The sequence below is a fragment of the Arvicanthis niloticus genome, chromosome 15 (assembly GCF_011762505.2).
Source record: "Arvicanthis niloticus isolate mArvNil1 chromosome 15, mArvNil1.pat.X, whole genome shotgun sequence".
Taxonomy (NCBI): Eukaryota; Metazoa; Chordata; class Mammalia; order Rodentia; family Muridae; genus Arvicanthis; species Arvicanthis niloticus.
The window spans coordinates 30,825,860-30,842,845 of NC_047672.1; the positions used below are offsets into that span (position 1 = coordinate 30,825,860).

The 16,986-nt window shown below is 43.4% G+C and overlaps 1 protein-coding gene across 2 annotated transcripts in view; it reads left to right on the forward strand.

The window, feature by feature from the left end:
- Nucleotides 1-16,986, forward strand: part of Plxna4 (plexin A4) — a 445,710-nt gene that overhangs the window by 269,217 nt on the left and 159,507 nt on the right. For both annotated transcript variants that reach the window (XM_076913573.1, XM_034519140.2), the window contains one exon: nucleotides 8,420-8,551. In XM_076913573.1, the coding sequence (XP_076769688.1) occupies nucleotides 8,420-8,551 (132 nt within the window). The remainder of the gene's footprint in view (nucleotides 1-8,419; nucleotides 8,552-16,986) is intronic.

Sequence of the window (16,986 nt, forward strand, 5' to 3'; positions counted from 1 at the left end):
AGGGATCAAACTCAGGTTTTAATGTTTTCAAGGTGAACATTTTATTGACTGATCTCCCCAGCCCCAATTACTAGTTTTTATTAAAACATGATGGTCACCCCTTTATTATATATTTTACATGCTTGGGGACATTATCATACTGACACAATATCAATAATGATGAAACTATTATTATCCTGCTTTTAATATGAGTGAAGTGATGCTTGGAAAACTTTGGGTGGATTGTCTCACTCCACACAGTTCCTAAGTGTCAGAGCCAGGATTCACAGTGCTTGCCCATGGGCTTTACTGCTGTCTGCCAATGTGTCCCATCTCCAGGACTCTGATCTTTCATAGCACGGATGAGCATGGTCCATCTGCCAGGCACCAGAAGGAGCTGATGCATGTAAAGTGCATGGCAAGGTACCTGGCTCGTGGCAGGTGGGGAATTAACTAACTGCCCATTTGTACTCCTTTCTGGGAGTGGGAGCAGTCTGCCCAGGCTCCCATTCAGACAGAGAAACATGAGGAATGGCCAAGCAAAGTTTGTGAGGGAAGATTAGTCAGGACAAAAGGTGGCTAATAACACCAAGCTTTCAAACCTGCAAGTCTGTAATGTAAGCTCCTGAGGCATCTCTTGGACTAGTAGAATCAGGGAGACAATTTTAAAGTAGTCTGTATGTCTGTCTGAGCCATTTCTGGTCTTTGCTATATGTCAATTTTGGTTTTTATTTCTTCAGATTCATCACCTCCAACAGTTGAGAGATTTTTCTCTGTGTACCACCCATGCATATATGTAGTTTACAGGCCAAGGTCCCACAGTTCTCAGTTATTTTGTTTTTTTTTTTTTTTTTCTTTTGGATCTGGACAATGAAGGGAAAGATCTAATGACTGCATAGAAGTCATCACTCAGACCTTTGAATGTGTCTAATAGGAGACCCAAAGGGACCAGTTTTGCTGGCAGTGTTTGGTAAAGAGAATGTGGCGTGGGACTCATGCACACGCAGTGCCTGTCTAATTAATTGCTGTTTACAGACTTGCTGTTCCTTTTGCGTTCTCTTTCTCCTGGCTAGGATCAGGAAATCAAAACAAAGAGCTTCACTGTGCTATTCTGGAGCAACTTAAACAGGATAAACATGGGTGCGGAGTCCAGGCCCACTTTCTAAGTCTCAGATTTGGGAGGCACACCCCACCATGTAGTAGAATTCACACCGGCAGGGAAAGAGGGCACAACTGCCTACCAGGGCCTATGTAGGGAAGCTCCAGCACCATCTTGCCCCTGGATCTTCCAGGCAGAGCATTCTTTTCCATCAAAGTAAAATAGGGAAGCCATACATCATGAGGGTGAATAAATGGGTATTTGCATTCATTCATTCATTCATTCATTCATTCATTCATTCATTCATCTATTCACTCACTTAGCAAACATCCTAGAAGCTACTCTGTGCATGGTTCAAGGGTTCAAGAGATTCACCTTGATAAAGATTTCTACATTGCAGCAAGAAGTCACACAATAAGCACAATAACCGCATACACTGTACAGTAAGGGACAGAGCAACAGGAGCTGTAGGAGAAGAAAGGGGGCTAGAGAGGGCAGATGGGAGGTAGCAGCAAGGGACCAGGGGTAATTTTTAAAACAAAAGCCCTGGGGAAATTCAAGGCAAAACTGAGTGAGGTTTTCTTAACAGATGTCTTGGGTAGTTCAGTGCATACTGGCAGGAAGTGGCTACATAGGGCATGAGGGAAACCTGCTTAGTAGTGGGTACACGTCTCAATGCCAAGAATCAGATGAGATCGTGAGGCCCCAGCATACAAAGCTGGCATCCCCTCTCCAGGGATAATATTTAACACCCACCAGCAAAAGCCAAGATACTCGGGCATCGCCTCATATTGGCCTCAGTGATGATCTCCTGCATCCTTCCCAGTTCCTCCTCCTCCTTCTTATCAGAGTTGAAAAATCAGCTCTGCACCACTTTTCATAAAACAACATCAGGGAACTTCCAAAGGCTGTGTTTCAACTGAAACCCACTTCTTCAGAGACAAAGCCTGTGTATATGTGTAGGCATGTTCATGGATGTGTACAAATGGATGTGTGCATGTGTGGTATATGTATGTGTGTGATACTGTAGCATCCCATACTAGAGTTGGTTTCTCAGATCATTCACTTTACTATGTCACTGACTCCGGCATTCTGTGGTATAGTGGTATAGTTTTTTTTTTTTTTTTTTTCTTTTATCTGTTTCTGTAAGCTGTGTGACAAGATGCCGAAAATGGTGACCAGGGCTATATCAACTAGCACCTGTGGTAATCAAATGAACAAACTATCCACCTAGGATCAGATGGCTGTTGATGTGTCTTCCTGAGAGAATCAGAGCCCTATAGTTTTCCTCCGTCTTCATCCCTTACCAAGTCCTCATCACGACTTCTGCCTCAATAAGGCCAGGAAACAGATAACCAAAGTCATGCACGTGAGGCTTCTGAGAAGAGCCAGAGTCCTTCTCCTTCCTCCTTAGGCACTTTGCTGATTCCTGTCTGGCCCAGCAAAGGCTAACTTTGGAAACTGCTGTGTATTTTACTGTGTAGAGCTTTCTTCAGATTCTGGACACTTGGGAGGCCAGAACACAGCTCTAATCTGGCTTGAAAATGGGGTATACTGCATGCACTGCAGCATCCTGAGAGGGAAGGCTTGTCAGCTCTCTCAACTGGGCTCCCAGCTAGCTTGCTCTGTGCCTCTGTATTTGAGTTGAGGCTCCCTATAGAGACTTGAGAGTGGGATGGGGCACACCTCTAACTTTAACCTGCACCCCTCTTTCCTCCATTGACAGTTCTGCCTCCATTCCCCTGTCTTCCAGGGCAGGGTTGGGGGACATCTAATTTTTGTACCTGGACACAGCCTAGCATCCAGGCAGGTGTAGCTGTTCATGGCGAAGCTAGAGGAGAATATGCAGGGAGGGAGGAAAGAGGGGGGTGCAGGGGTGGCCCACGTCTTCTGAGATGAATGGCACTGTTTGCTCATTAGGGAGATTATTTCAAGCAAGACGGCAGCCAGAACGCTCTAGTGCAAGCATCTGCCTGCTACTGGGAGACGATATTTATTGTTCAATCCTTCAATGGATGTAAATAAACAGCCCGGCCCAGATAATGTTCCAATAAACAAACAAGCAGCTGCCAGGAGCTCCCTGGATGGTTGACCTTTGTGGAGGCCACCCTGCTGATGTTTCAATAGCAGTCTGCCTGGCAGCCCAGAGACTCAGTGTGCCAGGGATGGAGATAGGTGCCTTGCCTGCCGACTGGTGGATAGGCAGGGGGCCAGAAGGCTGGAAGGACAGGGGCTGGCTGCTTAGAAAGATTCTGGGCTGGCGACTGACTGGCTGGAGAAGGAGGGTAGAAGAGCCTGGTTACCCAGTGTGTGTGTGTGTGTGTGTGTGTGTGTGTGTGTGTGTGTGTGTGTGTCCCTGCTAAGCCACATGGAGGGAGTGGAACAGTACATGCTCAATGATGTAATAGAGGTGCCTGTATGGACCACAATGGGGTGATATCCAATAGTTAAGTCCTAGTATGGCCTCTCCAGTTGTCAATACTGACGTGCATCTGTGTATTTGGTAGTTAGCCCATTACCATCTAATTGTCTGCTTGCCACCTTCTCCCTGGCAGATGTAGCTGCTATAACTGGAAGCCTCCAGAAACCTGCTCCCACAGCAAGTGTTTGACTAGTTGGTCTCATACCACAAGCAGATATAATATATGTTGTCTATCATCCAGGGTATTGGAAGTCCTGCCGTGCAGGAGGTATGCGTAAAGGATGGGAAGGAAAGCTAGGAGTGTGTCCAAAAGAGCCTAGCAAGTGTAAGGCTGGATTAGAACCAAGGCAATGCATCTGAGCATCTCGATTTTCTTGGCCTGGCAGAGGCCATACAACAGGTTGATGCTTACAACTCCTAAACATCACAAACATGAGGACTATGAAACACACTGGGATATGCTACAAATGGAAGGTCCCTGGGAGATTCTAGTGTATTGTCATTGAGTAAGACCTATGCCTATGGTACCCCCAAAAGGATAGTCACCAAGATAAATTCTGAGTCAAGTTAGATAGTAAATATAGAAAGAGAGTGTAGGAATAAGAAGTCTAGAATAGCATCATCCAATATGGTAGCCATTACCCACATAGTTGGCAGTTCAGACTGCCCAGAAAGAACCAATAGCAGCATTTGAAACCCCTATGCTCCTGGACCTCATTGGTATGAAGATTGAACTGTTCAGGAGCCAAGCCTCCTGGAAGGCCAGATTGGAACCACCTCAAATGTATGATACACAGTGAATGAGCAGGTTACTCCAAGAGGGAACTCACAGAGTGGGGATATCATTCCAGAGCTTAACATCCTCCTTCATCCAAGTTTGCATTCATGACCCACACACACAATTGGTCTCCCTTCACCTTATGCCTTTAAACACAAGAGAATCCTTTGTTGATCTTTCCCCACTTCTTATATGACACACCAGTATCATTGGCATTGTATAAAGTAGCAAACCTTGTTTACTTATGCTGGTACTTCAAAAGTTTTGGGGTGCTCTTTATAGTATGACTAAAGCATAACTACTGGCTAGCAGTCTCCTTCCATCTTGTCATGACTTGGGCTGTTGTTTCTGAGCTGATCTTGAACTCCAAACATCTGAACTGTGTTTCTACCTTACAAAGATTGGACTGAATGGTACAGCCTGTACTCAGGTAGAGCTGGTCTGTGATAGCTTTGTGACATCCCACTGGAATTCCATTTAACATTTTGTTGAGTGCCCCAGGGACATGGGAAATAAACACTGTCATACTGGGGTCCCCTTTCTTCATTACACTTCTTACATTGATCCTGTCTAGCAACTTAGAGCCCATTGTTGGATTGCTAGAATGTAATTTTCATTTATTCAATAATGAGTTACCGAGTACCCACCATGCCCTACAGTGTATGAGGACAGCAACAGAGATGACATCCACCCTTGAGACTCACACTAGCATGGCTGTCTCCCCCATAACAGCTCCTCCCTCACTGTCAGCCTCATTATATAGTTCTGTCCACATTGTTGAATTTTTTTGTTAGCCCTCAAAGCTTAGAATCTTCTAGAAGTTTCCTGGTCCCATCTCTAGATCATGCATTAAAAAAAATAGGACTAGTGGCAACACCAGTGCTTAGGGAGTTCTTGGTTCTATTTTTCCACGCAGAAATATGTCTTTTCCTGTTACCAAGTCAGTTCTACTTCTTTGGTCAAATTGCCTAAGATCCCATGGAGACTCATTATGTTAAAATACCTTTCCATGTGGAGCCTTGTCAAAGGCTTTTGGAAAACTAAGTAGCTAGGAGGCAAGTGCTGGTCTAGCAATTGGGAGAGACCTGAGTTCTAGGTTAGCCTGACATTGGCTTCCCACTGAACTTTGGACAAGACTCAGATCAGCTGATTCATCAATAAGATGAGAATGATTTCACTGACAGTCAATGTTATAAAAATTTTATGATCATCAAATGAGAGACTGTTTCTTAAAAATACTTTGCAAGGTCTAAAATGAAAATATAAGGGCTCATTATTTTGAAATTCACAGCCTTGCCTTTATTCCTATGCACATGCCTCCCCAAAAGAACGTCAGTAAAGACATGCTTCCTCTACCCAACCCCCAGGGTGACCTAGCACAACACAGACTCCTAGAATGAAAATTTATATTAGCAATAGGACAGAGTTAAGTATTAGGGTTTGAGGCCCAGTGTAAGGGTTCAGTGCAGTGTATAAACTCATAGAAACATGGGCAGGTCTGGGTGTGATTTCATTTCCACATTCACTGGACATATAACTTTGGATAGGTTATTTAGCCACCCATGCCTCATCCACAAGCATGGACAATATTAATATTGGTGACAAATTTATGAGATGTGAATGCCAGACACATTGTCTGTTTTATGAAGAATACTTCTTATTTGTCTAGGTAGAGTCTGGAGAGCTGGACCCTAGTCCACCCTACCTAAAATTTAGGATTATTCACTAAATGGCCAATTTTATAATAAACTTTTGCTCATATCGTGTGTCTGGTTCTTTTCTTTCTGTAGTATATAAAGCTGTGGTCTGGATTGGGGTAGAGGAGAGGAGAAGGAGAAGAGATACATTCCCAGTTGCTCTCCCACTCCAGCAGAAGAGGGAGGGTAGGAAAGAAAAGAAGGTCATGCCTATGAAAGTTTGCCCCATTGATGTCTGTAGGATCTTTGCTTCCTTCATATGGTGTCTATCACATCTAGCATGTCACCCTATCCTAAGGAGCAGGGAGTTAGAGGGAGGTAATAAGGGATGATGCTAAGGGACTAAGTCTAATTTCTAATGGAGATCAAACCAAGCGCATGGATGGAGCTTAGTTCCATCAGCTTTCCCTATGGAAGCCTGTGCCTTTCAGAAGCTCAAGAGAGCCAGAGACCAGCCATAGTGCTCAGTATCACTCTCTCTTCCTACTCCATGGAGCCTCCTAGCTGGGGATGAAGCCTAGTTGGGCCACTGGCCACACCATCACTCCACCCACAGACTGGTTTTGCATGAATTTCTGTTTCATTCTGTTTGAGAAAATGCCTGGCCAGTATGCACACTGGCGGCTCAGCAGTGGGTGCAGAAATGGGGCTTTGGGACATTGGGGCATTTCCGCAGCAGAGGGGAGTGTCACTCTACAGAGCCTCTGCTGCCTTTCCTGTTATTTGTTTTCATGAGCATAATGGGAAATCAGCAAAGAGAAGCCTTCATTTCATTTATTTGTTCATTTGAAAAATAAATAGTGGTCAAGTAATCAAACACACAACCACAAAATCAACAGGCATCCAAGTTCAGGAAACTTGGCAGAAATGAGGCATTCTGGTGATCTGATGCATTATTTGTCACCAGTTGTGGTGTCCCTTTCTATCATTTAGTTCCCCTGAATAACACTTTTATTCTCCTTGATCTCTTAAGAGGTTGCAAATTATAAGGTAAAAATTAAAAAGGTTACATAATGGCCACACTTGGAATGCAATGTGTTCTTCTGTTTTGTTATTGAAATCACTAACATTTCCCCAGAGATGCCTTGCGAAACCTTGTGTTAGCAGGATATAAAGTCCTCTGCTCCCATAACTCTCACCTAGCTACATCCTCAGGAGTGCTTATCCCAACTTGCATCACATGGGGCAGGATGCTTGCTAGATCTGTGCACTTTTCAATTTCAGAGGGCTCTAGAGACTTGGGCAAGAAGCCAGATGAGCATTGTGTATAGTTGAAAAGTCCAAATCTTTTCTAGGTTTATTCTCAGTGATGGTGTGGGTGGGACATCTCTTCTGGTGGTTTCCAGATTGTCTAAATATTTCTAGGAAGGATTTGGGGGTGGCCCAGGGATTATCATTTCATAACCATCTAAGTATTCTTGAAAGGCTGAGGATGGTTTATGTCTGAGGCACATTTTTCTGTGATTTCCTTCAGTTGAGTCATGAATAGAACCTCCCGAGCTGTTTCAGAACTGATCATTTATTCTAAACCCTGAAGTGTAAGCTGCTGGCTTCTATGAACCAAAGCAGATCAGGGATGTGAAGCTTCTGGGATTGACACCTCTTCCAAAACAGAGCAGTGATATCTTGGTAGAATTTTCAGTGACTAAGCCTCTGTCCATATATCAAAAACATTTCTGCTAACAAATGTTAGCCTTTCTTTTTGTCTTTCTTATGTGGGATGATCCTCTGCTCTGAAGCTGCCTCAGTTACACAACCCAGACCCTTCATCATAATACCAGCCCCATACTCACCTCTAAAGACCAGCATGGCCTCAATGAACCGATCCCAGGGCATAAGAAAACCAGACAACGAAACCAGATTGTTTCCAAAGCTCAGACTGGTCACTCCCCTTCTTTCTCTGTGAACTTCCATAAGCAGACCACAGCAGGCTTCTGTCACTTTTGTCTTTGGTTCTGAACTCTAAACTCTGCAGAGACAGAGTTTCCCACCTCTCTTGGCTGTTGGGAGAGTCTCTAGGCTGAGGCTGGGCTGTGGGCAATGCAAATCTAAACTCATTGTAGTAGGTTGGATAAGATGTCCCTCTTGAATGTCTGATCCTCATTTGGTTCTGTTATGTGGGGAAACTTAGGGGTGTGGCTCTGTGGGAGAAAGCATGTCATGGGATGTGGCCTTGGAGAGTGAAATATTTCAACCACTGCTAGTTCGTCTTCTCTGCTTCATGTTTGTGGTTCGAGGTGTAAGTCCTCAGCCTCCCATTTCTGCCACCATGTGTACCATTTGCTGCCATGCTTCCCTGCCACAACAGATTCTTATCCCTCTGGGATCATAAGCTCAGATAAGCTGTTCCTTATATAAGCAGGCTTGGTCCCAGTGTTTTATCACAGCAAAAGAAACGGAACTGATACATTTACCTGACCTTTTTCCCTTTCTTCTCTCTATAGATCCGGGTTGATGGGCCCAGGGGCAATGCACTCCAGTATGAGACTGTGCAGGTGGTGGACTCAGGCCCAGTCCTCCGGGACATGGCCTTTTCCAAGGACTATGAGCAGCTCTACATCATGTCAGAAAGGCAGGTAAGGCTGTTGAGCTCTGCTCGACATTTGTCTTGCAACTAAATACTAGCCTGTGGCTCCATAGAAACCTACAGGAGGTCAGCTGCAGAGAGGTGATTTGATTTATTTGGCTCAGTGTGTTTCCCTCGGTTATGCTGCCTGGGGACTGGGTCCGAATATGTTGTAACAGGAATGGAACATTTGAAATATGAAAATATCCACACGTCTTGGACAAATTCACTGACTTCAAAATGATGACACGGATATGCTCAAAGCCAACATTTCCTACATTGAAGAAAAACTCAAGGGTAGAATCCCAAGTTCTTGGTCAGATTTCCCCACGGAAAGGATAACCATGGATCAAAGTCACATTTCTAGTCTGAAGACGTTTGTGCAATGGCAAAGATTTAGCGCAGTAAGAAACCTCAGTGAGTGTCACAGAAGAGCCAGGTGGATGAAGGCTTGAAAAAAAGTCAGTGCAGTGAAATGAGATGATGCATCCTGTGCTTTAAGCCCTCTGTATACCTCCTACTTTGTGGAACCTCTAGATTATATGAAAGCCTATCTGTGAACAGAGAATACATGGGGGATGGTTACTGGCTAAGACTGAAGGACTTAGCAATGTTAGGTTTGGTTCTGGAGCTTAGTCAAATGCTAAATAAGTTGTTCAGGGGTCCTCAAGTGCAGACAAGTGACCCATTTAGAGCAAGCAAATGAAGATTTCCCTGGGCAATTCCATATAATTAAAGGTGTTTCCCATAGTCCTCTAATTCACTGCCCAGAGTGTTACATTCCACAATACATCACAGAATCCTCAAGTGTGGGCAGCCATTGTTGCACCTCTGCCCTATGATTTCTAGGGGGTCATATTGGAAGCTGTCCATCTAGCTCATGAATATAGATGCCTTGGCACTGAATGACAGAGGCAGTGGCCATGAGGGACAGCTCTCTCTCTTATTCATCTTCATTACTGTGCCTGAACTCTCTGGAGGACTTTGCTGACAGAGTCTAGATTGTTCTGCCTATCCCAACTCCACAGAGTGAGGGAGATGAATTCCACATTATGCCACCCACAGGACTTGTGCATTATGTCCTGGTAGCCCACAGCAGCCCCACTCTCCATAGGAGCTTGATGACATCTTCTCTCAGTGTGGGTCTCTGGCTCTGCCAGCTTCAGCATTACTGGGATTCATTGTGGTGTCCATCAGAGTCCACCGTGGCTTAAGGATGGTGAAATATTTTGCTCTGGGATTGGATACAACCGACATGCAATGAACAGCTGGTGATTAATTTATCCTCCTGTCTACATTTTTTTTTTTTGCTTTTCTTAATGTGATTGCCTACTACTTACTCTTTGCCTTACTCTATGGTCATAGGAGATAGGGAGGAGAATGGCTTTCTTTGATGGAATTGAAATATTTAAGGAAGCCCAAGACCTGGATTATGATATTGAACATTTCAACATGCCTTACCTGATCTGAAATGTGGAATTTCTAAACCTGGCACTTAAAACATGGAAGGAGTTTAAAAGATGTGACAGCCAAATGCCTGGTGTGAGTGATCAGTCCTCTCTGGCAACCCTGAGTGTGAGCAGCCCTCTGCTTTTGAAGAACCCAGCTGAAGACTTTCTTGTCTCTTTGTTCTCAATCTGCTCCTGTTTTCTCTAGTGTGCTCTCTGCCTACTCTGGCTTGGTAATAAGGCATGCTGGAAACTTAACTGTGGAATATTGAACAGGAAAGAAAGACAGGAGTGATCAGGCCAGTTGTCCATCCATTTTGGAATTGCTCTTTATAGAAACGGAACATGAAAGTCAGAGGTTCCATTGCCTATGTCAACACTGGTGTCCAGTGGGTTGGTGGATTCATTGTGTATCACATTGGTTAAGGCCACAGGCCTCGGCACCACAACGTTTGAATGTATTAGTTACTAATATCTACTATGACCAGATCCTGACAGGGACAGCTTGAAGGAGATTTTTATTAACTGATGGATCAAGGGATATAGTCCATCATGAAAAAGAACACTAGAGTGGCTCAGTTCATTGCAATTGGAGCTTGGAGTGGCTTGCTTATATTGGGGTATTAAACAAGAAACACAGAACTTAGGCTAGATGTGGGTTTAGGTTGTAATCCTGAAAAACCTTCCCCCAGTCATCTTTGTTCACTAGGTTGGCCCCATGATCCAAAGAGCCTAGAACCTCTCACACCAGTGCCACCATGTGAGGACCAAGTGTTCAAACACATGAGCTTGTGGGGGATATTTTACACTCAAACACTCTTCTATTTGCTAAATGTAGTGTCAAGTAAGTTCTGAAGCTCATAAATAATCCTCTACTATCTAACAGCCAATGCTCTAAACAAAAAAGTGACATGACATATATAGCAAGCTTAGCCATAAGGTTAATCCCTGAATTTCAAGGCAGACCTGTTCTTAACTGACTGGTGACTCCTAGACACTTTGTTTTAGTTCCACGTTCTGGTTTGCTTTCTCTTAGAATGTGATAAAACACTGAACAAAAATGACTTTGGGAAGAAAAAGGTTCCTCTTAGTTTACAGGTCACAGTCCACCATTGATGGAAGCCAAGGCAGGAGCTCAAGGTATGAAGTGAGGCAGAGACAATGGAGGAATGCTGCTTACTGATTTGCTCTCTATGGTTTGCTCAGCTGGTTTTCTTAGCCATGATGATGGATGGCACTGCTGACAGTGTGCTAGATTCTTATACACCAATCATTATCAACAACATCAACAACAAAAGCCTCACGACATGACCATAGGTCAATCTAGTGGAGAGAATTCTTCAGTTGAGTTCCCTCTTCCAGGTAACTCTAGTTTGTCAAGTTGACGAATAATTAGCACACTACCAATCTTGGCTTTGTTGTCTGCAACCTAAGAGTAACAGTGATGAGCAGCTTCACTTGAGAGCTTGAATAACCCAAGAGTAACATGTACTAGTCTTCAGATTACTATTTTTTCTTTCATGAGAGTAAAGGCCTAAATATTCCTCAAGGATGTGAGTTAACAACATGAAATACAAAGGAGTTAGTCCTGGGATCCGTGGCCTTTTCCCAGAAAGCCTCAACTAATGTGTAGTTGAGGATCCATGGACCATATGGTCACCCAACTCTGCAGTCTTGACATAAAGTGCCATTGATAACATACAAATAAACAGCTGTGGCTTTGCACAGTGCTACTTCATTCATAAAAATGTGTAGCAGGCAATAATTTTACAAAACTTGAGTTGGTCAGTCCTTTAGTGGAAACACATTGATGGATTCGGCTAGCATTGGTACCTTGGTGGAGCTACTGTGTGAAGAGGCTCAGAGAAATACAAGAAGCAAAGACCTCATCTATAAGCATCAGATTGTCTTTGGATTGTTGTTTCTAAGGTTCCTTAGCATCCTGGATTTCCTGTTACCTCTGTGGTTGCTGCTTCTTGATCACTACCTGGTCTTTTCTCCTCTTTCCTTTATCCTTTCAGCGTTATATTATTCTTTAATGATGATATGCAGTCTCGTGGCTTCACATCTCATCTGATGCTCTCTACTCAGCCTTCTAATATAGCTACTTACCTCCTAGATATTGCCATAGAGGTACATTCCATACACTTCCAACTTAAGGAACCTAAGGCCACATTTCTCATCTTCCTCTCTAGCATTTCTCATCTGTGGTAATCTCTATCTTACTTAATAGCAACTAAATTATAAAAGCTAAAAACTTTATAAACATCTTTAATTTCTTTTTCAACCCATGACTTTACATTCAACATATATATTTCTTAAATATGATAATTTCCCATATCACTGCTACCACTCTGGATCAAGACTGATCTTTTCAGTAGACCCCCATTTATTCTTTCTGTAACCACCATTATTTTTCCAAACTTTTTCAAGGCAAATAATCCAATTTCAGATTACAACATGTCATTATATCAGCACTGATGAGAACCCAAAAGGCTTGTGTATTCCTTTTATTCATGTCTGAAGGTTGTTTTTTTGTTTGTTTATTTGTTTTTTAATAGTATTTGGTATCCCACATTGAACTTGAATTTGCTATGTTGTTACAGATAACCTTGAACTTCTGATCCCCTTGTCTCTGTTACTCCAATGCTAAGATTGTAGGCATGTGCCACTGTTCTAGTTTTATCCCTGTTGCTGTAATAAAGCACCTAGACAGAAAGCCATACGCTTTCAACTTAAGGAGCCTACGGCCACATTTCTCATCTTCCTCTCTAGCATTTCTCATCTGTGGTAATCTCTATCTTAATAGCAACCAAATTATCAAAGCTAAAAAGTTTACAAACATTTTTAACTTCTTTTTCAATCTATGACTCTACATCCAACATATATATTTCTAAAATATGATAATTTCCCATATCACTGATACCACTCTGGATCAAGACTGATATTTTCAATATCAAGACCCCTATTATTCTTTCTGTGATCACCATTATTTTCCCAACTAATAAGTGTAAGCAAATACACTTAGGGGGAAGGAGGTTTGTTTGATTTACAAACCCAGCTTCTAGCCCATCATGTGAGAATGTCACAGTGGCAGGAACTTAAAGTTGCTAGTCATATCTACAGTCTAGACCAGAGACATATAACTAAATACATGCTTGCTTGATTTCTTGCCAAGATCTCAATTTCTGAATGCTTGTGTAGTTTAGGACCTTCTGAGTAGAGAATGGTTCTGCCCACAGTGTGCTGGGTCTACCCACATCAATTAAGGCAGTCAAGATTATCCCTCCATGGTCATGCACATAGTCCAAACAGACCCTGATTGAAAAATCTTTTCCTAAGTCATGCTGGATTTTGTTAAGTTGGCAATTAAAGCTAACCATCACACCCACCATACCCAGTGATACTTTTAATGGTCTATTTTTGAGAACTATCTAGCCTTATCACCCTCTATCTCACTCTGCTCTCATACCAACTCCGCAGAATCAGGGTAGGGCAAATAAGTATTCCAGAAAACAAAATGCCCCAGGTGACAGTCCTCTGCTATGCCAGGCATGCTTCTTTTCTACCTTTGGGCCTTTGCTCTGATGATCCTTGTGCTTGAAGTTGTCTCCAGGCATGGAGCCACAAGACTGACTCACTTCTAAGTCTTTGCTTCCAAGAGGTTCCTCTGAGATCCCAGAAAATCCCAACCTGCTATTCACCAGTTCCAGCAACTAACAACTCTTCATGTTTATCTATTTCTATCTAGGATACTTAGACACTTCTTGTATAGTTCATATGCCTTTTATGCACAGTATTTACCTGCATGTCTTTCTCCTTTAGAATGTGAGCACCACAAGAAAAGAAATGCAGATGTTTCATCATTTTAGTTCATGTATGACGGGGGTGCTTAATCTCGTGTATTTGCCAACCTCTTGAGAAAGCCTGAGAAAGTTTCCCCTTGGCCATACGATGAGAGGCTCAGACAGAAGCATTCATTCTGAATATATGCAGCATAAGAACAGAAATGTTATTATGTTTTATCTTTTTAGTTCACTTACATATCATAGCACCCTAGAATTGTATCAAACACATATGAATTAACTGGATGAGAAAATAAAAAGACTGCGCTCCTGGATTCTAGGGCCTTGACTTTCTTGTTTCAATTATGTTACTATGGCTTGTTCCCGTCACTGGAACCTGAAAGCTGACCACAAAACACCCCAGGGTCTGCATTTCCCAACCTATGAGATGGTCAGACTTGCTTTTGTACCCAGTGCAATAGCAATCTTAATTACAGCCCATTTCAGAGTTAAGGACCTGTGCCAAAGGGAGCTGGTGGAGAATCTGTGTCAAATGGGTGCTGGTAGTGGGGAATGCCAGCTGTGACTCCCAACACCTGCAGAGAGAGACTCTTCCACTCTTCTTTTAAAGCTCTTGGGATTGCCACAGGATGGTTGCCTAATAGAACTTTTGGTTCTGGTGCTGTGTCTGACCCAAGAGCAAGAAGGAGGCAGCCTGGTGAGCAGTGGAGAAAGAGGAGAGAGTCTGGAGGCTGCGAGCAAGCTACCGACTTCTTCTACCACTGGTGCTTTTCTGTTCCTCTTGGTATAAAAACCAAGTTCTAGACTTGGGCCCTTAGCTCCATGCTGTGACCCTGCTCAAAGTCATCCTGTGATTCTCTCCTCTGATTCCCCTGTGCCAGCTTCCGCTGTATCCCTGAACCTGTGCAGTACCTTCCAGATGAAGGACCCTTGCCATCTCCGCATACCCTGCTGATCATCTATGCCTGCCTCTTTCTTGTGCTGCTGATTACCTGTCTAGAGATGAGCCCCCACCCAACACCAGCATTATGGCTTCTTTCTGACATTCTTGTTCCTCCCAGCGCCTAATGACCTGCATATTTTCCCTGTTAGCTTATTTTTCTTCTCTGTGCCTTGGGATGGGGATCCACAGAGGACTTTGTCTCTCTTATGTTTGGAACTAGGAGAATGCTTTTGCTAAAGTAAAGGCCTTAAGAAATCCTCTAAATTCCTGTGGGGTTGATGCCAAGGATAGAGTCATAGGCCTAACTATAAGGCACAAGCCTTCTCTGGAGCCTTGGGTACTAAAGAAGGTTTAGATGAGATATTAGGCACTAGCTTGGGAAAAGACCCAGAGAGTATTGGTTCTCCTCACCAGTTCTGTGATGCCACTGCTGGGCCTGAGGAATTTTCCACTTGGGCATGTAGTAAGAGGCCACAGCAATAGGATCTGCCTTGTACTCATCCTTGACCATTCCCAGGCTCCTTTTGTGATGCTGACTTCTGCTCCCTCTGCCCCACTTACAATATATTGTATTCAACACTAGGGGAAAGAGAGTTTGGCAATGAGGGAAAGATTCTGCATGCATTCTGTCACTATGGTGCACAATGGACCTACAGACATGGAAGAGCCAGAGAATCTTCATGCTGGAGTTTGGATCTTTTCTCGGATTCCAAATAACATCTCATCATGGGCCAGCGCTAAGTGTGAGAAAAGATGGTGGGATGGTGGTGGTGAGGAAATCCACATGACAACAGAGGTAGAGGATGAACTGGGCAGGTGACAGTATGTGTAGAAGACACCTGTGTATCATATGCACTTATGCTATTTCCTGGCTCTGTAACTCCAGCCAAGTTACTAGTTCCCTCAACCCCTTTATTCATTGGATCCCAACAACTATTGACTGAGCACCCACTGCAAGCCAGGCATCCCTCTAAATCTTAGGAATTCTGTGTGGATCCAGGTACCAAGATCATCTCCTTTAGGTGTCACTTTCTGGAAAAATAAAGGAATGTGTAAATTAATTGAATTATACCTAACCCTGTCTAGCTTCCAAATGAATGAGACTTAAGACCATGATTTATTTATTTAATTTTGCGCAATTACTGAGGGATTACCCCTAATCTATTCTTCTAGCAGCTATACTGGCTACTTACTTACCCAGATGTGCTCCCCAAATACTTGCTGTTTGTGTCTTCCCAGATTGTTTCTACTTCATCAGTCTGTCCTGGGGGCATACTTCATTCAGGCATATGCTTCTGGGCCATCACATCTAATGTAGGCCTCCTCCTGTCCTCATCCATCTTCCCTTTCTCTCTTCTCTTTCTCCTCATGGTCCCTATCTGTGACCACCAGCCTGGTAACGCAAACTCCACCTCTCTCTATTCTCCCCAGTAATTTGCTGTAGTTATTTTTATTTTACCAATAGCTTTAAATTGGGGAGCAAAGGCTGGTATTTGTGGCAAGTCGATAGTCTTGAGGCAACCAGCTCTAATTAAGGTACAGAATTTGGCATTTGAATGTATAGCAGCACCAGACCAACCCCCAACAGGAATGCTGAATGACTTAAGTCAGGTAATAGTGAGCACCGTGGAAAACGGACTGACTTGGGAGTAAAGCAGTATACCAGAGAGTGACGGAGATGCTCTTTGAAACAGTTTCCTGGGGATGAGACCTTCTGAGCAAAAGTCAGTATAAAATGAGGTGGCAGAGTTGACTGTCAGGAGAGGAGATATCCAGGCTCAGGGAAACACAGCAAGCTCTGAGGTTCCAAAAATATAGAAGGGTTGCAGTGAGAGAGTGGTGTGCACTGGTGAGGCCATTGTAGAGAGGGGACTCATTTGCCATTTTTACAATGGGAATATAAGAAGTGGGATTAATCTACATGTGGGGTGAGGATTAAATGAGATACATCTAGAGCATGCTTATCTTGATATCTGGTAGCTGGATTACAATAAGCAAAAGTGAGCACCTTGTTTAATTATTTGCAAGCTGTGCCATCAGTAGCCAGGACTTTGTGTCTGTTTTCTCATTGTGGGCTCCTGTCTCTCACTCAGGCATCTCTGTTCTCCATGGAGACTTTTTCTTGGAGTGAATGGGTGCACACTGCAGGTGTCAATGTCCTTTTGCCACAGCACACCTGACTCTGTGTCATTTATGGCTCTCTCATCCCCCCTTTTTATTCTGCACAGTTCTAAGCATCGTTAAGTTG